The 22,464-nt window shown below is 35.1% G+C and overlaps 2 protein-coding genes across 4 annotated transcripts; both read left to right on the top strand.

The window, feature by feature from the left end:
• The first annotated feature begins 252 nt into the window (after positions 1 to 252).
• LOC112741969 (uncharacterized) lies at positions 253 to 5,714 on the top strand. 3 transcript variants are annotated; one of them, XM_029292081.2, is made up of 4 exons: positions 253 to 451; positions 1,046 to 1,350; positions 1,721 to 1,837; positions 1,936 to 5,714. In XM_029292081.2, exons 1-4 carry the CDS (start codon positions 307 to 309, stop codon positions 5,260 to 5,262), a joined length of 3,894 nt encoding a protein of 1,297 aa, XP_029147914.1. In that variant the 5' UTR covers positions 253 to 306; the 3' UTR covers positions 5,263 to 5,714. The 3 variants fall into 3 exon arrangements, with proteins under 3 accessions (XP_029147914.1, XP_029147916.1, XP_072070147.1); XM_072214046.1 differs by having other exon boundaries at positions 314 to 451; positions 1,036 to 1,350; XM_029292083.2 differs by lacking the exon at positions 1,721 to 1,837.
• Positions 5,715 to 13,809: 8,095 nt separating this feature from the next.
• Positions 13,810 to 18,223, top strand: LOC112741968 (uncharacterized). The gene is made up of 7 exons (XM_025791167.3): positions 13,810 to 14,404; positions 14,786 to 14,878; positions 14,997 to 15,192; positions 15,920 to 16,098; positions 16,275 to 16,519; positions 16,839 to 17,005; positions 17,555 to 18,223. Exons 1-7 carry the CDS (start codon positions 13,947 to 13,949, stop codon positions 17,720 to 17,722), a joined length of 1,506 nt encoding a protein of 501 aa, XP_025646952.1. The 5' UTR covers positions 13,810 to 13,946; the 3' UTR covers positions 17,723 to 18,223.
• Positions 18,224 to 22,464: the final 4,241 nt, after the last annotated feature.

The following is a 22,464-nucleotide window of genomic DNA, read 5'->3' as shown; positions in this document are numbered from 1 at the left end:
TTTTAAAAATTTTTGGAGACTGATATGAATAATTATTTTATTAAAAAATAAATTAAAATTTATTTATTTATCGAAACAAAACTTCAGTGTATATTAATTTTTTTTTTAAATTAAAATGTTGCTTTTAAAATTTTTAAGAACTAATTTAGCCATTTAGATAATTACTGTTCTTTATTTTTACCAAATACAAAATAAAATGATAAGCGCACTCCAAACGAGTCTTAATTACTCTATCACCTTGTTCTTGTTATTGTTATATCTTATCTTATTATCTGATTCTCCCTCTCCCATAAGAAATCATATTTAATGATCTTTATGAGTTCACCGTTCACCCATTTTTGTTTTTTGACGCAGCAAAAACCGCGATCACGTCACGTTCCCTTCCCTCCTCTTTTCTCCAAAGCGGCAAAAGTACCAAACCCTCCCTCCGCCACCATTCCCATCCCCATCGGTACGCTCTCTTCCTCTCTCTCATTGCCATTCTCACTTTTCTTCTTCTTCTTCTTCTCATCGCATTCCACGCTCCTTTGTTCTTCGTATCAATCAATCAATCAATCAACGTCCTACCTACACGCTCTTTTATCCATTGCCTCGCGCTGTTTGCTTTTTTCTTCGTGCTATTTTTTCTTATCAATTCATTGATTTTGTTCGCTAGTTTTTTCTGCTGCTCCGATCACTCTGTGAAGTAGGTTATTTTTTTTTCATTTAACAAAATTCAAAAAACGATTATATATTTTATTTTATTTTATTTTATTTTTAAAAATAATTGCTTATATACAGCAAATAATCATGCGTAAAAACAATGTTTAGGTTAGGTTTCTTTGATCTAGGTTAATTGCGTAATCGTACTGGACTGTAGCTGTTGTTGACCTAGGTTTGTGTCTGGATTCAAATTATTCATATATATTAGCGTTTATTGACAAAGATGTTACTGATTGTGACTTCGGAGTATAATGTTTGAAGCTTGGAAGGTGAATTCGTGTTTATGTTTAGTTGTGCAATACATTCCGTTGTTTTTATTTTCTAATGTGATAGCTTTATGTAGTAAAAGATATCAAATTATCAATGGGGTTCTATGATAAGCATAACAATGCTGCTGGAAAGCTACCGGATTATGGAGCGATCTTTTTGTCAAATAGTGCAACGAAGAGGGAATGTTTTAAGAAGGGACTTTTCGGTCTCCCTTCGTCTGCAATCCACTTTGTAGAGCAGATTAAGGCTGGCATGATTCTGTTTCTGTTTGAATATGAGAAGAAACAACTTCATGGGGTGTTCAAGGCTGCCAGTGATGGTGGTATGAATATCGTGCCTAATGCCTTTAGTTCGTTGAGGACTCAATTCTCTGCTCAGGTAAGAATCCATCCCCTTTCAGATAAGTTGGTGGGATTTGATTTGACTTCTATTTGGTGTGAATTTTGGGATTTTATGATGTGAATTTCTCTTTCAGATTTCATGTATGTTGCGAGTTTGGAGTGTTCTGTTTCATCCTTAGTTTCTCTTGTTTGTTCTTGCAATTGCAATGCGAATCTGTGTACTCTTTCTCTCTGTACTAGTCAAATTCTTCTATCAAAGAAAAAGATGGAATCCTTCCCTTTTCTCGTTTTTTGAGTTTAAACTACAGTGAAACATTCCTTTCATTTGATTTTCATTTGTGCAGTTTTCTTACTTAGGGTAATATTGTGGACTTGTGGTCTCAGTTTCTTATTGATGTACTATGTAGGTTAAGTTCATTCCAATATGGCATTGTAAGCCACTCTCACAAAGTGTATTCAAGTATGCAATCATAGAAAACTACTTTTCAGCCAACAAGTTCAACTTTGGGCTTTCTGAAAAGCAGGTTTGCTATTGTCTTGTAGATGATTAGTTTTGAATGAAATGTGAGTTTTCTTTGTAATGCAAATTTTACATCAATCTGGTTTTTGTGCTGTTGTGTAGGTCCATGAACTCCTACATCTGTTCAGTATGAGAAGGCTAGAACCAGAGATTCCTGAGAGATTATCATCTCGAATGAAAGACTTGAAATCAGAGTCATACCCAATGGGCAAATCTGGAAGATCTGTTGATCATGGAATGCATATAGAGTGTGTGAAAGATGATGGGCAAGGTGTGGATGCTAGCATGTCACCAGTAATGCAACATAAATTCCAAGGAGATTCTATACAATACTATGGAGAAGCTGAATTTAGATTTAATGCAAGTGGCAGTGCAACAAATAAGCAAGGAAGACCTGGTGAATTCTCAGTGGACACCTCAAGTGGATACATTGGCAACTATATGACATCATACGATGATTTTGGGTATGCTTCGCATGAGAAAGAACATTATATGGATATGCATTGTGGGCCAACCCTCTCATCTGGATACTCTAGAAGTCTGTCTGATAACATTAGAGTTAATGGTGATGGTGTATCAACGACTAGTAGGTTAAGTGAAGAATTGAGACAGACAGGTCAGAGAATGTCGTTTTCAGACGATAATCCTGGTTTACATCATTCCAGTGCCAATTCAACAGACTTTTATGGCAAGCCTGAGTTAGAGCATAATTCTTTGATTCAAAATCAGCTGAGACCTACATCTGGTACAGTTCAGCCAATCCACCAACCGTTCAACAATTCTCGTGCAACACGTGGAGGTACGGTTTCTAAGGGAACCTTTCTGTACGATCCAGATTACACTCCAAGACCATCCCATTTAGAGCATAATTCTTTGGCTCAAAATCAATTTAGGCCAACTTCTGCTAAGATTCAACCTGTTGATTCATGTGTAACACATGGAGATGTGGGTTCTAAGAGGACCTTTCTGTATGATCCAGAATATCCTGATTTAAATTTTAGTCAGTCTTCATCTGTGAGATTTAACAATGGTCCGAACTCAATACTAGAGAGTGCTCTTCCAAGCAACTGTGGAGTGAATTCCTCGAGTAATCAAACATGTCTCATGCCTACAGAATTGAATGATATGAATAGATGCCACGATGTTGGCTATGACTTTCTAAATCATGGTCTGTATGGTAGAGACAGGGACTACTTGCCTTTCAATGTTGCTAGGAAAGCTGACCAGATTGCAGCTGAATCTGTTGTATATGAGGGTCACAATGATATTCCTTCCTTAAACTCGTCATCATCCCTTGTTCCTCCTTCAGATATTGGAAGCGACAGAGTAAATGAGATCTTTTCTTTGTTCCAAAATCGCAAATCATATTTGGGCGATGATGTCCATCCCATGTCATCTAGAGGAAATCTGGATCATGAGATGACACTGGAGAAGAATAATGAGTCATTTATTCCTGATGTTCCTTGGGCTAGTGAGGGTTATTTCCATGTCCAATATGATGATTCATTAGTTAATGAATATGATACTGAATGTTATGGTGATTGTCAAAATAGAAGTTTTGGTTATCCAAAGAAAAAAGTTAGTGTGTTTTCTCGCTTAACTTTCATGCAGGATGTTAACAAAATAGAAAAAAGGAACAAAGCATCATATGAGGGATATGGCATGGACACCTCAGTTGATCAAGTGATGGAAATGGTTCATCAGAGCCATCATCAATGGATGCTGAAAAGAAAGGCAACACCATTAGTTAAACGCAACATAGCTGAAAGTTTAAAGGATAAAACTCCAATCATTAGCTCCAGGATCAAGAGTGATTGCAGTTCAAAGGATAAAACCCCAATAATTAGCTCGAGGATGAAGAGAGATTGTAGTTTGAAGGATAAAACTCAAATTAGCCCAAAGATCAAGAAGGATTGCTCTGAATGTTCGACAAATGATGTAAGTATGGATTTGACTGCTGCTGCAAGTGGGGGCAATACCAATAAAACACCTATTGTGGATTTCAAGCGCCGTAGCAAAGTTAGAAAATTTAATGATGAGAGTGAGATCAAAAGTTCCAATGAGAGTGCCAATGGTGAGAATGTGATGCTTGAGCTGCCAAAGAGAAGGAAGTTGATACGACCTAATTTCAACAAGAATTCCACTCCTGATGACAGGGGCATTCATCTTAGAATGCCTCAAAATGTACAAGCACCATTTTCACATCAAAGTTCTAATTTAAATAATGTGTCTCAAAATGGCTGTGATTTGGTCAAGATGGAGGACAACCTTAAAACCGATGCTGAAGGGCAAAAGTGCATTGCTTCTGAAGATTGTAGTACTCATGCCAAGGGATTTGTGTGTGGTGAAGGAGTAAGAGCAAGTGATTGGACTGCTGCTGGTAGTGTTCAATCAGAGTGTCTGGAGAACACTCAAAACCTGACTGCTTCTTCAGCTTCTTGCAAAGACCAGAGTTTCCAGAAAGGCTTACCTACAATCAATAGTATTGAGTCATATTCTGAATGGCAAAAATACATTGGTCAACCACATTCTGAAGATAAGAGTAGTCATGCCAAGGGATTGGTGTGCGGTAAAGGACTCAGAGCAAGAGATGGGACTGCTGCAGGTAGAGATGGATCAGAGTGTCTGGAGAGCATAAAAGACCTGAAGGCTTCTTTGGCTTCTTGCAAAGACCAGAGTTGCCACATCCAGAAAGGCTTACCTACGATGGATAGTATTGAATCAGTATTTCCGCAAATGGAATCATTGCATTCAATTTCTCAAGACCATCATGCAGATATGGTCATATTATCTGCTGATAGACGTGTGAATGCTGAAGAAGTAATGTCACAAGATGAAAGCTCCTCATATACTTTTGAAATAAAGGATGTCTCCGACTGTTTCCAGAAGTCTGATGATAAAAATGTTCCACATGAAAGTTCCTATGATATCAATGACAGCTTGCATCCAATTTGTCAAGAACATCATGTAGATGTGGTTGTATCTGCTGAAGGTACTAACATGGAAGAAGAAATTTCAAAAGATGGTGGCTCCTCCTTTACTATTGAAGACAAAAACAGATCAGAATTCTTACAGAACTCTGATCATGAAAAAGCTCCAACTGAGACCTCTTCTCATGTCATTGAAGCCTCTGAAGTGATGGACAGTGTAAAATCAGTATCTTCAAACGGAGAAGCACAGGATCCAATGTGTCTAGATCATCATGTAGACAAGATGAAATGTGCTGGTAGAGGTATTGATACCGACAAAGAAATTCCGAAAGATGGTGACCCCTCCCTTATTATTGAAGCTAAGGATGGATCTGGCTCTTTCCTGCACACTGGCAATGAAAACGGTCCAATTGCAGCTACTTTTCATAGCAAGGAGGGCTTGTGTATGACCGAGAGTGTCCATTCAGTGTCCCTGGATGCCGTCCATTCAACTTGTTAAGAACATGATGTAGATAAAGATCAAATGTGCTGCTGAAGACTGAAGCATTGACTCTTGAGAAGAAATGAGAGTGGCATCTCCTTGATCTTTTGCTACCGAAGTTAACGATGGATCACTGGCTGTTTATGGAAGAAATGAAGCTGCAATTGAAACGTGTAAAAAGATGATTTGGCTGACATCAAGCTTCATATTTCTCAATCTCAGATCCACTGGTATGAACTATCAATCACAAAATCAGGTGTAGGAGTAGGAAGTTCTGAGAATTTTGATATAGACCTGACTGATTTTCTTTTTGGGGGGAAGCTGCAGTGTCTAGTAGATAAAGTAGTAGTTAATTATAATCCTAGTTTCCGGTTTGCGGATTCGATTTGCTTCAACCACTGGAAATAGACAATGTTCTTTTGTTCCTTTGATAGTATATAATACATGTTATTATAGACTTCTTGGAGAAATTGATCGCAGGCTATCAAATTTTTAAACTCTAGTTTATGCCTTTGAAAATGCAATCGACAGTTGACAAACAAAGATGAGTTGAAAAAAGGACAAATTCATGTGTGGGAAGTGGGATCTGTATTTTTCTAGTTCAACCCAAACTTATTATCCGGTACTTTTTGAGTTGTTGCAATAATATTTTTCGACAAAATATTACAGCTCGACATTTTAATTATTAGTTATAATGCTTGTTATAAAGTTAACATGAATATATCTCTGGGGTAATTACATTTTAGACCCATAGGAAATTTTACACGAATTTATAAACTTGCAATTTTGATGACATTGATGTTGAAATATATTCATGGAATGTTGCATTCCACATACTTTTTTAATCAAACATTTAATCCAATTCAGTTCTTAAAATTATCAGGAATGGTTCAAGAGTTCACCAGATAAAAAATTAAATAAAATTTTACATCCAAGTCATAACTCTAACCAAGTATTTCAAATTTACGTGCGCACGTTTCATTGTCGTCGCTGCTGCTTCTTCTTTCAAATTCGTACACACAGGTTCTTTTCCTTTTTTTTTTTGTTATTTTTCTCTTTTGTTATCATCATCACCAACAATACCAGCACCTCATCCTCCTCCTCTCCCTCTTCCTCCTTTTCTCATTTGAATTTCTTCTTCTCATTTCTTTTCCTCCTCCTCTTCTTCCATCATCATCACCATCATCATTGTTATTGTTATTATCATTTTCTTCTTATACATATCGTTGTTATCATTATGTTTAGTACTTGGTAACTATTTTTGTTCTCTTTTTTAATGAATGTTAGGATATAAATGTTTTTTTTCTTTTCACAGTATCCCCTAGCCCGACAGATCAAAAACTAATCCGCCGCGATACTGAGCTCCATTGAAGGGTTTGTCGATGGTCAATGGGTTGCTGCATGCATAAGGCGGGATTTGAACTCTCGACACTTGTTTAAGCAGGCTATGAGCTAACCACTAGACCAACCCAATTTGGTTTAAAGCCTTTTTTCTTTCACTGCAACATTTTGCTAACATCTTTATTAGTTCTGATTTTTTCTGGTGCCACATTAAATAATTTCGATTAATTTCTTAGTTTATTTGAGGTTGCTGAGTTTGGAAAATTGAAATAATGATCAAACATTATTAAAATATAAATAAGGAAATTAATAAAAATATTATTGAATGTTTATGTAATTGTGTCCAATTGGTTGTTTGATGTTGCTGTTTGTGTGCAGGAAGAAAAATTAGTTTTCTATTGGGCCAGTCAATACAAGCCCGTTTTGGTTGTCAAACAAACTTAGCTCAACAATAATTATTTACTTCAAGTGGCTAAACAAATTAAAAAGGATAGATGGCCCAAAGCCTTAGCAACCCTTTCGATGATCACAAAACCAAAGGGATTCAAATTGACAAAGTCTTCATGTCTTGGTTATTGGAACACAAATTCCAATTCAATTAATTGCATTTCTTGGTAACCGAAATTCTAAATTCAATTCAATTTAATTTGTATTGATAGCTTCCACCGAAAGCTTTCTTGCTTCCTCTCTTCTCTCTCTCTTGCTTCGGTCAAATCAATCACTCAAAAAAGAAGATAGAAGAAAAATGGAAGCCACAGAGAAAAGCCTATAAAGAAAGGCTAAGAAAGATTTTTTCTACAAAAGGAAAAATCTGTGAAGAAGGGCCAAAAGATTTTCTTGCCATGAAAGGAAAGAAAAGCTTCAGTCAGGAAGCAAATCTCTCTTGGTAAAGGAACAATAGAAAGTTTTTTCCATTTTTGTGCTTCAAAGAAGATGTAAGCCTCAGAGTCTTTAGCTGGAAGAAACAAAAATGGAAAGCATGAAGCCAGCATGGGTCAGATGCTCATCAATGCTCAGAATCAATTCTTAGGGCCAAAGTCAAGATCAATGGCCTAGATTGAAGAAGATGGATGAAAAATGATGAGAGAGGTACATGCAAGCAGCTTCGGGTTCCCTCTCTCTCCTCTCTGTTTGAACCGCTGCTGCTCTAAGGTTGGAGAAGAAGCTGCTGGATTGGTTGAACTGGTTTCAACCTTGGAAGCTTCACCCTTCTATATTAAGGGTGAACGGCCAAGGGTTGAGATCAAGGAGAGAAAGTGAAAAAAGCACAGAGTTTTCATAGCTATCCTAAAACTCTCTGAGTTCTTCTCCTTCAATGGTGTTCATTTTATTTTCTTTTTCTTTGTATTGTTTGTCTGAGTCTCATGGTGAAAGGCAAACATGGTGAGATTTGTAAGAAAAAGCCAGTGAGAGATAAAAGGCAGTGAGCAATATTAGAGAAAAAGCCATATATGTCTCAGAGTTTCTTTGTACATCTATCTGTTGTGTGTCATGATCATGTGGGAATTTCCTTGCAAGTTGGGTTAGCACTTTGTTGTTGAAAGCTTAGTTTGAGTCCAAATCAAATTCAGATTAGGGTCTGAATCTGGATTGTCCTAGATAGGATTGGGTAGATCCTAGAAAAGAATTGGTGTTTGTAATCTTGAAAAAGATAGTAAAATTCCATTATTGTTGTGATAGAGACTGGATGTAGGCTACATTGCAGCTAGTAGCTGAACCAGGATATATCTGGTGTCAATTCTTCTTCTCTGCTTCTTTTTTGTTTCTGGCTCTTAGGAGATAAAACGAAAAATGTCTCTCAACTTGTTACGAGACAAAAGTGAAAATATCTCCTGAAGTTTGTTGAAAAAGTAAAAGTAATATTCTGGGAAAAAAGAAGCTAAGATTCAACCCCCTTCTCTTAGCCACTGATTACCATCAGAGGTTCATTTGGATCCAAAAATGAATTTGATGTGTTTTTGTTGATGATTAAGTCTGAAGGTTCTTGATGGCCTAGATAAAGGGGGTTGAATCTATGACTTTCTTTTAACTTTGATTAATAAAGCCTTAAACCAGAAAATGTGATTTGGCTTCTGTTTAGCCAGTGTAGTGGATTATGCAGGAACAATTCCATTTTGTCTCATAAAACCAGAAAAACAAAATCAGAACAGAAAGAAAGAAGGTGACACAGCTATATATCCTGGTTCAGTTGCCGTGTGGAATGCAATCTACATCCAGTCTCCACCACAACATTGGTGAAATTTTCACTATCTTTTAAATATTACATACACCAATTTTCTAAGACTCAACATAATCCTATATGAGACACATCAAGCTTCAACATAAACTTGATTTGGTTATGTAACTATCTAAACTTGACATACTAAGTTCTTATCCAACTTAGTAAGGGATATCTTTCAGGTACAAGACTCAAAACAAATTACAACAAAAACAAATCTGAAATTACTCATGACTTTTCTGTCAAGCGTTTCTCTCAGCCTTTTCACTTAATGACTTTTTCACAATGCCTCTCTTTCTTGCCTTTTACCACTCAATGAATGCAAAGAAAGATATAACATTGAAACAGAAATACAAATAGTAAACCATGAAGGAGATGATGATTCACAGCCTTGACTCTATGCGCTGAACCCAACTTTTAAACTCAAAATATTGTTCTTCATCTTGGCAAAGTGCTCCCTTTAGTGTAGGTGCAATACTTCCAGACTTCAAACTCAGTTTGTGAGGTTACACACTTTGCTCTCTCTCGGGTTCTCTCTCCTTGGTGTTCAATTGAAAACCAATTTTCTTTTTGTATCTTGTTTGAGCCACGGCTAGGGTTTCCTTCCAAAAGTCAATTTCTTGATCCTTAGGCTAGCTGAAATCTTCTCTTCTCTCTCTTTAACCCAAAAAATTAGAAATTTGGAATCAGGGTTCAGCCTCGTAGCAAACATAGCAGCAACATAATTTATATTTTTCAACGAGCTTAGCAAAATTCAAACCTTTATATTTGTACTTTGCCTCCAAGAAATATTTTCAACCATTGATTTAAAGCAGAGACACTTTACTACCACTTTCTTCATATTACCTGAAATGCTGGTGCAGGAGAAAGAAAAAAAAAGTGAAGCAATTGACTTGCATGCAAATGGAAATAAATTATCTTTAACCTCTGAACTTGCTTAGCATGCTTTTGATTATCTTGATTTGACATTATCTTGCTTGATTAGCTTTTCTTTTCTTCCTCTTAAATGCTTGAATGGAAAAGTAAAACTCGCTCTCTTTCTTCTTGTGTTTACCCGAAATGAACTTGTCTGAAACTCAGCTCAGGATAGCTTTTCTTTTGTTTGGATGTTAATGGGCTTGGTTAGTGAATCATTTTCATTTAGCTGCTTCGGATAATTGGGTTTCATAGGATTGGACTGCAATAAAAGCAATTTGGGCCTGCACACTTGAACCACATCATCAAAATCCACTTGAGTTATTAACCCAAATCAATCATGTTTGTCTTCATCAATATGTTAATTATTTTTCTAACTCAACAAAGTCTTTTTGACTGCTCGTTCAAATTTGAACTAATTTTGGTTCATTTGTGAATTAACTGAGGTTCACTTGATGCTGCTGTTAAGTATTAACCAAATTTTTTATTCTTTACAGCCAAAATGACAAAGAATACCATCTTAAAAAAAGAGAAGTCATCCCAATCATCGATAACACACCTGGACTACAAATGAACCGAAATATTATTATAAAACAACACTGATTTTAGCAAAGAAGAATGAAATTATTCATTACCACTTGATTCAATTGCATTAGATTCCATTCTATTCCATTCAATTTGTCTTGAAAGTCATCCTAATCTTTGGGACAAATTGTTCATCGACAACATCTGGGCTGCAAATGAACCGAAATATTATTATAACAACACTATTGTATAATAACAAATGAACTGAAAATTATGCATTCTATAAACTCAAAAACTCCTGCATTATATCCAAAGTCAAATTCATAAAATGTGTCGCAATCATTATGTAATTTTAGTGCATTTCTGAGTTAATTGTGTTGCAATCACTTTAATTTCGGTGCATTTGGTCTCGTTGTCCTGCACAATTCAAAACTCTTATTCCTTCTCCCCCTCCTCATCTTCAGCTTCGTCTTCTTCTTTTTCATCTTTTTTTCTTCATCTTCTCCTTCTTATTTTATTTTCTCAAAATTCTTTTTGATTTACTCTCTTGAGAGTAATAAAACCAAGAAAAAAAGAAAAAATATAAAAAAAAGAATAAATGACTATAAGAACATGAAAAAGAGGAGAAAAAGAAGAAATAAAAATAAAACGCAGCAACAACATCACCAATAATATTCTCCACAATTAAAGACTTTGTTTAAAGTGTTATTTAGAAGTAAAATTATTTTAAGAATTATATTATTTGATTTTGATTTATTAAGAAAAGGACTGTGTTTCGAGTTGGATTTATTAAGATAAGAATTATGCTTTGAGTTTGCCTTATTAAGAAAAGATTTATACTTTCAGTTTGATTTATTAAGAAAAGGATTATATTTTGAGGTCGATTTGAGGAATCATATTTTGAGGAGTTTTAGCGAATTTACAGTATTTGAGTTTGATTGGCAAAGAGAGATGATTTTGAGTCTTTTGAAAAATTATTGAACTTGAGAATGAAGTTGTAAGGGAGCTTTAAGCAATTATTTCAAATCTGAGAGTTATGCTTTTGGGATTTCCTACGGAATTGAAGAATGAATTTTAAAGATTAATTCGAGACTTTTGATTTGGTGAAAAATGAGTTTTATGAAAGAGAAATGGATTTAACTTAATCTTTTAAAAGAGATTTTGATATTTGAACTTTTGGGGTAAGATGTAAGGATTGTGATTTTATCCCACTTGCTCCCAGTTAGTATTTGAGCTTCCTGGGTAGATGCAAGGGTTGTGACTTAGTCTCACTTACTCCGGGTCAAGATTTTAAAAGATTGTGGTTTTGAATGTAATTACTGACTGGAAAGGATCGTGGTGGTATACCGCTTATCCAGTATTGAACATGTTGATTAAGATGGATTGTGGATATAAATGATTGTGTGTAACTTATGCACTTAGCAAGGATCGTGGTGGTATACCGCTTGTCCAGTGTAGCAATTGACGTGGGGATCGTGGTTGTTTACCGCCCACGCATATTGTGGGATCATGGTTATTTACCATCCACAGATTTTTCAATTGAAAATGTTTGTAGGGATCGTGGTGGTGTACCACCCACCAGGTGAGAATTGTGGTGGTGTACCGCCCACCAGTTTTTAAGAGGATGATATCCGAGTTATATTAGCTACCGGGTGTGTTGGGCTTGGCATGATAACCGGCACGTGAGCTCATGACTAGTAGGACAAGCATGCATCATTCGCATTTGTGTGTATTATTTTAGTGTGCATCTTGTATTTAGCTTGTCTATTTGAATAATTGTACCTAAATGCTAATTGAACTAATTGCTTTAACCGTCCTCTCTATTTGTGTATTCCTTGTATTGTTTTGTCTGTGCTTGAACAACTGAGAGATCCCTTATGCTAGCAGTGGTGACGCTGAGGATTGTTCCTGATGTGGTACTAACTGTAATTGTTCTCTGATTGTATTTGCCTTGTATTATTTGATGCCAATAATTAATTCTATTTTGAGACTGAATTTTGATCGTGATTTGATTTTAGTTGGATCGGAGGCCGTGTTTTGACTTGATATGAGCCAAAGACCGAGTTGATTATGTTTTGGGCCGGAGGCCATGATTTAATTTTGTATTGGGTTGGAGGCCGTGAGTTGATTTGTGATGGACCGGAGGTTGTGATATGGTTTTTGGACCAGATGCCATGATTGGATGAATCAGTGGTAAGTTTGGTTAGTGTGGTCCTTTGGTCTATAGTAAAACTCTTTGGTTATTATGTCTGATTTGCTTTTATAAATTTAAAATATGAATTTGGATTTTCGGATAATTAACCATTGGTTTTCAAAAAGATTCATAAGACAAGCAATAATCACTGTATTTGAAAATAGTTTTTTTTTTAAATATCATCTTATGACAATTGTTAAAAACATTTTACTGAGAACCAATGAGGACGATAGTCTCATCCCTACAGATTTTTCTTTTCAGGATGGACGAAGAGTTTAAGGAGTTTTTTTCTCCTCGCCTTTATTATTATATCCTTGTAAGAGGTATAGGAGTTGTGATGATATGTATGTTTATAATATTCGTAAGTTACTTGTACACCAAATTAGTCCCTTCATAAGTTATTTCTCATTTTTTTTGTAAATTTAAAATTCTCAATATTTTTTATATATTAATTTTAATTATATTTTTTATTATACAAGTTTTATAATAAAATTTTTAATTAATAATTTTAAGTTATATCATTAGAATACGTGTTAGCTAAATGCAAAACTTTATTATTGCCTCTTGTGTTTATTTGTATCTATTTTAATACTATTTAAGCCATGGTTAAAATAAGTGCTTATATTAATTAATAGTGTAATATATGAAAAGGCCGCCTAGCTAAGTTATAGATAAAATAAATTATTATAATCGACTATATAAATCTATCTTATTAATTTAGTGAAAAGTCAATTATATGGAGAATCGGACATTCTTAATACAGACGGAAATTATGAATTTATATTAGTTAATAAGTGCCTTATCAAGTATTCTTAAAATAATTATTAAGATGTTAAATATTAAAAAATTTGTATTAAAAAATATTATTATATTCTTAACTTACACTTTTTACTATATCATTATTAATATCTTATATAATTTTTTAATAAAATATTGTAGAAAAAAATTTGTATAATTAAAACTAAAATTTTAAAAATATTTTATAAAATGACTTATATTTAAACAACTTGTAAAAAGATAAAATCAAAATTAGTATATTTAAAGATATTAAAAATTTTGAATTTATAAAAAAAATAGAAAAATTGATGAAGGGACTAATTTGGTCATGACATTCAATTTTATGGACTAAAATGAGTCATTTGATGCAAAGTAAGGTATTAATTTAGTGTATATGTAACAATGACATAGTGGATGACACGCCATGAGGTGACACGTGTCACTAAAGGTTTACATCATCATACCATGTCAGTGCGTCATTAACAAAAAATAGGCCAAAAATTAATATGATGCAATTTTTTTAATCTAAAAGACGTAATTAGTGTAATTAGAATTCCAGACATGATTTTAGTACACAGTGTCAATCTCAAGAGCCACTTTAAAAATTTAGGCTACTTTTACATAGAGTGAAAAGACAAAAATACCACATCTCTTCACCACTACTCCACCAGCTTCTTCTTCTCCGATATTGCAGGTGTTCAACGAAGTAAGATCATCCATCCCCTTTCAAAAATGGTGCTTCATCCTCCTCCTCACCAACACGAACAATTCATACTCAAATCAGCACTATACTCCAGACTCCTGGTCTTGTCCCTAACCATCACATGGCGCATTCTAGCATCCCCTTACGACAGCTCCGCACCGTTGAACCTTCCCTGCCTCACCGCCAACCACACGCACACTCACACTCTTCCCCAATCCCAAACCCTATTACTCCCCAAACTCGCTTCCGCACTCGAAAATGGCATCGTTTGGGACTCCGTCTACTTCGTCCGCATCGCCCAGTGCGGCGGTTACGAGTACGAGCAGACCTACGCGTTCTTGCCGCTTCTCCCGATCTCCATTTCCTTCCTCTCTCGCTTTCTCTCTCCAATTTTCGCCCCCTTTGTTGGACACAGAGCAGTTCTTGCTTTCTCCGGTTACCTAATCTGCAACGTCGCTTTTGTCTTCGCAGCTCTTTACTTGTACAGGTTAGTTGTATGCGAAGCTTGTGATTATAGAAATCATATGCTGATTAGTGTGAATTCAAGGTTAATATCAACTGATTTATGAGTTCAACAAGTTTTGAACCTCTCGGATTTCAGTTTAGCTCATGATCAACGGGCAAAAGAAAAAAAAGACGAAAATTAAAAAAATAATATTTTTTTAAAGCAGGCAGAACCAAATTTTTTTTTTCCCTTTTGTTTTTCCATAGAGTTTATTAGCACGCATAATCATATTTAAGATATTAGATGAATTTTCAAGTAGTGTGCAAGAGAATTGACTCTAATGGATTATACAAGCACAGCCAATGTTTTGTTGTGTGGGAAAAGGGATGATGCTTACTGTTGTTGTGGTTATAACTGTTGCAGGCTTTCCATGATTATCTTGAAGGACCCTGAAATTGCATTACGGGCTACGATTTTGTTCTGCTTTAACCCAGCCTCAATTTTTTATTCATCAATGTAATGCTCACAACTCTCATTCTTACTCTGTGTTTATGTTTAGTATTTGTTTGATTCTTTCTAGGCCTTGATCCTAGTTAAGCAGAACTTATATTTTGGTTTTGATTTGTAATTGCAGATACTCAGAGAGTCTGTATGCCCTCCTTTCTTTCGCAGGGTTGTACTATTTCGTAAAGGGTGGGAATAATTTAGCCTCTCTCTTTTTCGCTCTCTCTGGCTGTGCAAGGTCTAATGGGGTGCTTAATGCTGGTTATCTCTGTTTTCAGACCATGCATCGGGCTTATAATGCTATGTTTCAGCAAAAGCGCACTGCTGTGAGTTCCTTCCGCTTCTTCTCTGTTTGAAAATCCATCATATCAGTCGCTATGTTGTTGCTTTTCCTTTGGGAGAGGGTTTTGGAAACTTATATTTCCCTTTGGTCATTCCTTTCAAAAGATTGTGTCCATTTTTAACTTAATTATGTAATGTACAGATATTGGCCAAGTCTTTTTCTTTTTGCTGACGGGTTGCTGTCTGAGGTGCTTGTAGAGTTGCAAAAGTATGATATTTTATGGTGAAAGAGAAAATGAAGATAAATCAATGAACAAGGCTTCTAGCTATTAGTTGATGATATATAGTTACTTGGCAATTAAGATATATTAATTGATGATATATGGTTAACTTAATTAATAAGGATTGCAGATAATTATGATATTCAAGACAATTGAGGGGAAATGGGTGGATCTGTGCTTAAAAGGGAAGAAAATAATTTTGAGTTCTCCACAGTTTTGTGTTGTTTTGTTTTGTTTTGTTTTTCCCCCTCACGTCTAGACAGTAAATATACTGGGTGAGAAATCAATTTCAGTTTCACTTAGTACGGGCCTTCAACATGTCTTACAGAAATACTTTTAGACTTAGTACCTAGTCATAAGTCATAACTCAGGTAGTTAATATTCTAGGATTGGTTCCAATGTCTACTGGAAAGAAAAAAAAATTGTCCAGTGTAGTTACCTTTTATTCTTAACTGGAATTCTTGATTGATTCTTTTTGTCATGGCGACAGTTGGCATTGGGGACTGTTATTGCTGGAGCTTTACGTAGTGTGTTCGTTTTTGCTCCATTTGTAGCTTTCCAAGCTTATGGGTATTACAATATGTGTAAAGGACGGCTTCCTGATGAATTAAGGCCTTGGTGCAAGGCGAGGGTACCATTGCTTTATAATTACATACAAAGTCATTATTGGTAAGTTCACTCATTAAGTTAAAAGATTCTTGCTAATTTAAATTACCAAAGTTATGCTATTGGCTGAATTATTATTCTCTAGTGTCTTTGCAGCCTGATATAATATTTTATCTGTAGTCCATAAGGATTTTTAAATATTAGATGTTCCATTGAAGTTCTTAAGTTTTATTTTCCAGGGGTGTAGGTTTCTTGAAATATTTTCAGTTGAAGCAGTTGCCTAACTTTCTTCTTGCATCGCCAGTACTGTCTGTGGCACTTTACTCTGTTGTCTATTATGCTAAATCAAGGCCTGAGAACTTCTTCTCACTGGGTTTTCGAACTTCTATTGAAGAGAAGAGCTCTGGAGTTGTGTTTTTGTCGGATGATTTTTATAGGTCCAAAAAAGCTGGCAATGTGGATAAATCTTCTGTTAAGGCCAAAGGTATATTCGTATAGATAACATTGCAAATGTTGCATACTTGGCAGTACATTGCTATGTGAGGAATGGTGCTAAATAATTCACTGAATGGGTTTCACATTTAAATCCAATTTCACTGTTTCTATTTAGTGCTGATATTTTTCTAATTCCTTTGCATATTTGGTGCAACCATTTGTGTTAATAATCTTTTCTTAATTCCTCAATCCATTTTTCTATACATTATATACATAAGTGCATAAAGATATTGCAAATTTGGATGTATAATCATAGATCAAATTTTACTGTCATTTCATCTATAACACCATCCATACTCTCATAACAGAAAATTCCAATCTTACTAAGAGAAAGAAGGTGACTGAAGGAGCTGTTGGTGAAGTTCACATGGCTGAGCCAGCAACTAGGCCAGGATACTTTTCTGCATGTGTACTCCCATTTGTATTGCACTTGGCATTCATGGCAGCCACAGCTTTCTTTGTCATGCATGTACAGGTTAGTGCCAACTGTGTTGTTGAACTCTGCTGCTGTTTATCATGTTGAGAGACCTGAATACGACAAACTGACCAGCATCATACATGAGGCTTTGTTAATCATTGTGATTTGTGGAGACCTGAACCTGACTATTGTTAAATATGCGAATTGATTTTTTCCGCCAATAATTACAAAAAGCCAATGTTCAACCCCCAAAATAGCGCAGAGCAGAGACCGAAATGAATGACAATAATCGCAACAGAAAAATATCAAGATAGCATTAGCTAATACAAAAAACAGCCACATAGTGTAACTAAAATATCCAGCCATGCAGGTATGATGGTAGCAAGGAAAGTAGGTGAAAATGGAGGAATGATTGTGGCCAAAAAAGAAAACTTCACAGTATTTGGATGCGAGAAATCTCTAGAAAGATCTCTCTGTCATTCCTCCATATTTCTGTCTTATCACTTTTACTTTTGTCAAATCTTTTTGCTTCTTGGGAATGGCTGAGGTCAAGTGTTGTAATTGTTACTAATGTGAAATTTTCTGGAACTGGACATATAATGACAGGTCGCGACCCGGTTCCTGTCATCAAGCCCACCTGTTTATTGGTTTTCTTCGTACATAATGGCACATCCTACCAAATACCATAGATGGGGATATGTGATTTGGGCATACTCTGCTGCATATATTTTCCTTGGCAGTTTGCTGTTTTCAAACTTCTATCCTTTTACTTGATAGCTAGAAGTAGAAGATATATTCAGCTTTTCAATCTCATACACGGAAGCACATAGGCATAGCTTGCAGATCCTGAATTTTGCACACTAATTACTGTGTTGCTTTCCCATGGCTGGGCTCGGCGGGTGGCTATTTGATGCGTGCGGAAGCAAATTACTCTGCCTTATATTTGCTAACCATTTATAATCCTATATGATATGTTTTCTTTTTTCTTTCTTATCCCTCCTTTACCTCAACACAGGATTTAATTTTCCTGGTGATTAATCTTCACTAAGTCCAGCTTTGTTCTAATTATATGTTTCTTTCTATCTAGTTATGTTTTGAAGTGTATCATCCTTTCATTTCCAGTGAGTAGTTTAATGCCACAGATCATTTGTAACAGGTGAAATACATTTTGTTCTGCCATTGCTTTACGGCGGATTGGTTACGATTATTAGAGGGATACATTTTGAAAAGCAGAAGCATAACTTGAAGAAGCATATCAAATTGATGGTTTATTTATGTTTGACTACGAAAAGTATGAGATATAATCAATGATAGCACCTTGGTATCCACCTCCCTTGGTGTAACTTCCGGATCCATTCCTCATGATAGCCTTTATGAATTGTTCAATACGCCGCATCCAAAGCTTTTTATTTATTTATTATGATAATTTATGGGTTTACACCTCAATTCTAATATAGAATAAAAATTTTATGGGTTTCTGAATAGATTCTGATATGAATTGAGAGAGAGATTGTAACAGAAAGAAAGAACTGAATACTGTGTATAGTATCTTGAGTTGAGGTTTACAAGATGAGATACAAGCTATATATAGTAGTTGAGTGTAACGGCTAGTCAGTAAAGGAAAGTCATAACTGACTGATAATAGATTCTGGAAAAGGGAAGATTCAGAAAAATGAGTTGTTGGCCTGTTCAGAGGTATCAACCAACTAACGAAGAATCCGTTTGACTGATTTTCAATCAATAAGAAGAGGCTTTTGTGTATATTGACTGACTTTATTTACTGCAAAAGCAAATTCTGGTCTTGTTGGAGTGCAATACTGAAAAGTACTCACAACAAACCTATAATGTGTTGGATCTGCATACGCCTCTAATCCATAGTGAGATAATTTCTCACTAGTTATCATAGAAATTAGAACAGGCTTTGCATCCAACATTCCAGCTCTAGAAGGAGCTCTTTTATGTATTTACTCTGTGAAAGATGGTATCTCCAGAAGCTAACTTTGTTGCCTCAATCGCAAGGAAATAATTAAAAGTGCCAAGAGTTATTAGAGTAAAAACAGCATTTAGTTTAGTCATGAATGAAGTAATAGCATCCTTATTATTCCTGTAACTAAAAACATCATCAACATAAACCATGACATAGATAGAAAAAGTAGATCTGTGCTGAATGAACAATGAAGGATCTGATTTCGCATAATGAAATCCAAACTGGCAGAAAGAGTGATATACCAGGCTCTTGGGACCTCTTTAAGACCATATATAGCTATATTAAGCTTGCAAACCTGTTCTGAATTTGCTGAACCAAAATCCGGTGGTTGCCTGATATAAACATCCTTATGCAATGTGCCATTTAAAAATGCATTGTTAAGATCATATTGCAAGATAGGCCAATTAGAGGATATAGCTATAATTAAAAGGACCCGAATTGTCCCTGGTTTGGTAACATGACTAAAGACTTAAGTAAAATCAACTCCTTCAATTTGATTATTTCCTAAACCCACTATCTAGCTTTATATGTTAAAACAGCACCAGTAGGAATTTTTTTGTGTGGAAAACACCCATTTTGAACCTATAATAGTGCTATTCGGGGATGGAGTAACAAGAGTCCATGTGTTAGTATTATGTAAAGCCTCTAATTCAGCAAGCATGAGTGATTTCCAGTGAGGAACCTGTAAGGGTTTCTGGACAGATGAGGGTTTGGTTTGAAAAAATTCAGAGTCAGTTTGATGGTTAGGAACAAGTGTGGAGAAGGCCTTGGGTTTTGAAATACCAGATTTTGACCTTGTAGTCACTGAGTTAATGTTCTTTGAGAAGAAATAGAAGAATTACTTGGAAGATTTATTTCTTTCCCACTAGTAGGAATAGATGGAGAAAAAGAACTAGTAAACTGACCAAAATTTGATACATCATGAGTATGTACAAAAGAGGTACTGATGATAGATTGAGACTGATCCGAATCAGATGTAGTTGAAGACGGTATTAGATTGTGTGTGTAGTAAAATAGTAGTGATCGGAGTAGGCATACTAGTATGAGTGTTATCCTGTGATTTGCTTACAGAATCCGATGCCTCATTAGAGATAGAATTTGTTGCAGTAGCATTGTTAGTAGAAGAACAAGAATAATTATCATGAGTGTTCATAGGATAAAGAGGTATAGGTAAAGTAGTATGAGGAAATTGATTTGAGACGTGAAGGAGAGTTATTAGAAAATAAAGATTTATTTGAAAAAGAAGATTCATCAAACAAAACATGCCCAATGATTAAAATCTTTTCAGATTTTGTGAGACACTTATATCATTTAAGATTTTTAGAATAACCAATAAAAATTGATATTTCTGACCTATAATTAAGTTTATTAGGATAAGTAAATAATTATTTTTTTACCATAAAAGATTTAAGTATTGATAAAACTAACCACGAAAAATCTAAATAAATTTAATAACTATAAAAGTTTATCATTGTTAGACAAAACAAACAAAGTCTTAACTCTATTAAAATAATTTCGCAAATACCCATTTTCTTTCTTCTTCCGTTTTCTTCTTCATCTTCAGTTTGGAACATTTTTTTATTTTTATCACTATTGTTATTTTCAATAGTATTATTAAAAAATCTTAAAATTAAATGAAAACAAAAAATCAAGAAGTAAAAAAATTTCAACTTATCGTCTTTGATGTAGACTTATGGAACAATAGCAACTTATCCTTTTGATGTAGATGAGTTAAACCCCAAAATGGTTTCTGACATTGATGTCGTGCACTAAAATCGTCCCTGAGATTGACAAAAATGCATTATGTTAATCCCTGACCCATTTTCTGTTAACGACGTGATGACATGGCTTGATGATGTGGGCTGTTAGTGACATGTGTCACTCCATGGTTTGGCCATGTGTAATGGTATGATGTATTGATCGGTGACATGTGGCATGCTGATGTGGATGGTTGTGCCACGTGTCACAATGCTATTTAGCCACGTGTCGCAACAATATTCGTCCACATGTCATCCATTATGTCATCATTGTAGATGTACCAAATTAGTCCCTCACTTTACATTAAGTGACTCATTTTAGTTCCTGAAATTGAACGTCGTCTACCAAACTAGTCATTTCACTAGTTTTTTCTCATTTTTTTAAATTTAAAATTTTTAAATTTTGGATGCACTAATTTCAATTCTATTTTTTCATATATCGTTTAAATACAAGTGCTTTTATAAAAATTTTTAAGATTTTAGTTTTAATTATATAATTTTTTGTATAATAATTTAACATTGGTAAATTTTGTAATATATAAGTATGTTATTATGAAAAAGAATTATTTGATTGATTAGACACATTTTTTTTTTATAAAAAAAATATGTGTTTTTAATAAGAAATCAAGAATTAAAATACACTATTTTTTTTTCGATTCTTATGAAATACACGCTTTCGTTGTGTGTAAATGGACTAGACTGAAAGCACTTCAAGCACCCTCATTACCATCTCCGACCTCTTCAGTCTAGATGAAAGAGGTCAGGAGATGGTAGTGGGGATACTTAAAATGTCTTCACGTCAACTCCAAGACGGCGGTTAGGGGTACCTGTAAGAGAAAAAAATATTTTATAAAAGCACTTCTATTTAAATAACATGTGAAAAAATAGAATTAAAATTAATGCATTTAAAGATATTCAGAATTTTGAATTTATAGAAAAAATGAGAAAAAAACTAGTGAACGGACTAGTTTGGTGCACAACATTCAATTTCAGCGACTAAAATGAGTCACTTAATGCAAAATGAGGGACTAATTTGGTGCATTTACAATGATGACATAGCGGATGACACGTAGACGAATACTGTTGCGACATGTGGCACAACCGTCCACATCAGCATGCCATGTGTCACCGGTTAACACATCATCATGCCATTACATGTGGCCAAACCATGGAGTGATATGTGTCACTAACAGTCCACGTCATCAAGCCATGTCATCACGTCTTTAACGGAAAATAGGTCACGGACTAATGTGGTGCACTTTTGTCAATCTCAAGGACATAATTGATGCAATTAAAATTTCAAAGACAATTTTAGTGCACGACACCAATCTTAAGGATCATTTTAGGGTTTAACTCGAGGTAGAATTATAGAATAATACGATGACAAAAACTTCACCATTCTTGATGCCACTATCATTAGACTTATTTAGTGGCACACTTGACTTTCTTGTAACCAATTTTTTTAATCAATGGCACATAAATTTTTTTCAAGGCCCACCTTTTTCCTAAAGAATCAATTTGTATAGCCAAGTACCCTCCACTTGGCAAAACCTTATTCATATCAAACAATAATAAGAGATTCATCATCGTTGTTGGAATCAACTGGTTCACGGCATGCCCCCACCGCACAAGGTCTACCACTCCGTTGAACACAGGCAACTACAAATACAGCGGCACGTCAAGCGGCAAAAGCCCGTTCAGTGTCACCGCCTCATTGCATGCTCATTGTTGTCGTCACAACCGTCATGTTGCGGAGCTTTATCGTGGTGGCA

This window comes from Arachis hypogaea, chromosome 14 (genome assembly GCF_003086295.3).
Source record: "Arachis hypogaea cultivar Tifrunner chromosome 14, arahy.Tifrunner.gnm2.J5K5, whole genome shotgun sequence".
In the NCBI taxonomy this organism is placed as follows: Eukaryota; Viridiplantae; Streptophyta; class Magnoliopsida; order Fabales; family Fabaceae; genus Arachis; species Arachis hypogaea.
Note: the sequence above shows the minus strand (reverse complement) of the source record. Positions and strands in the feature narration are given on the sequence as shown.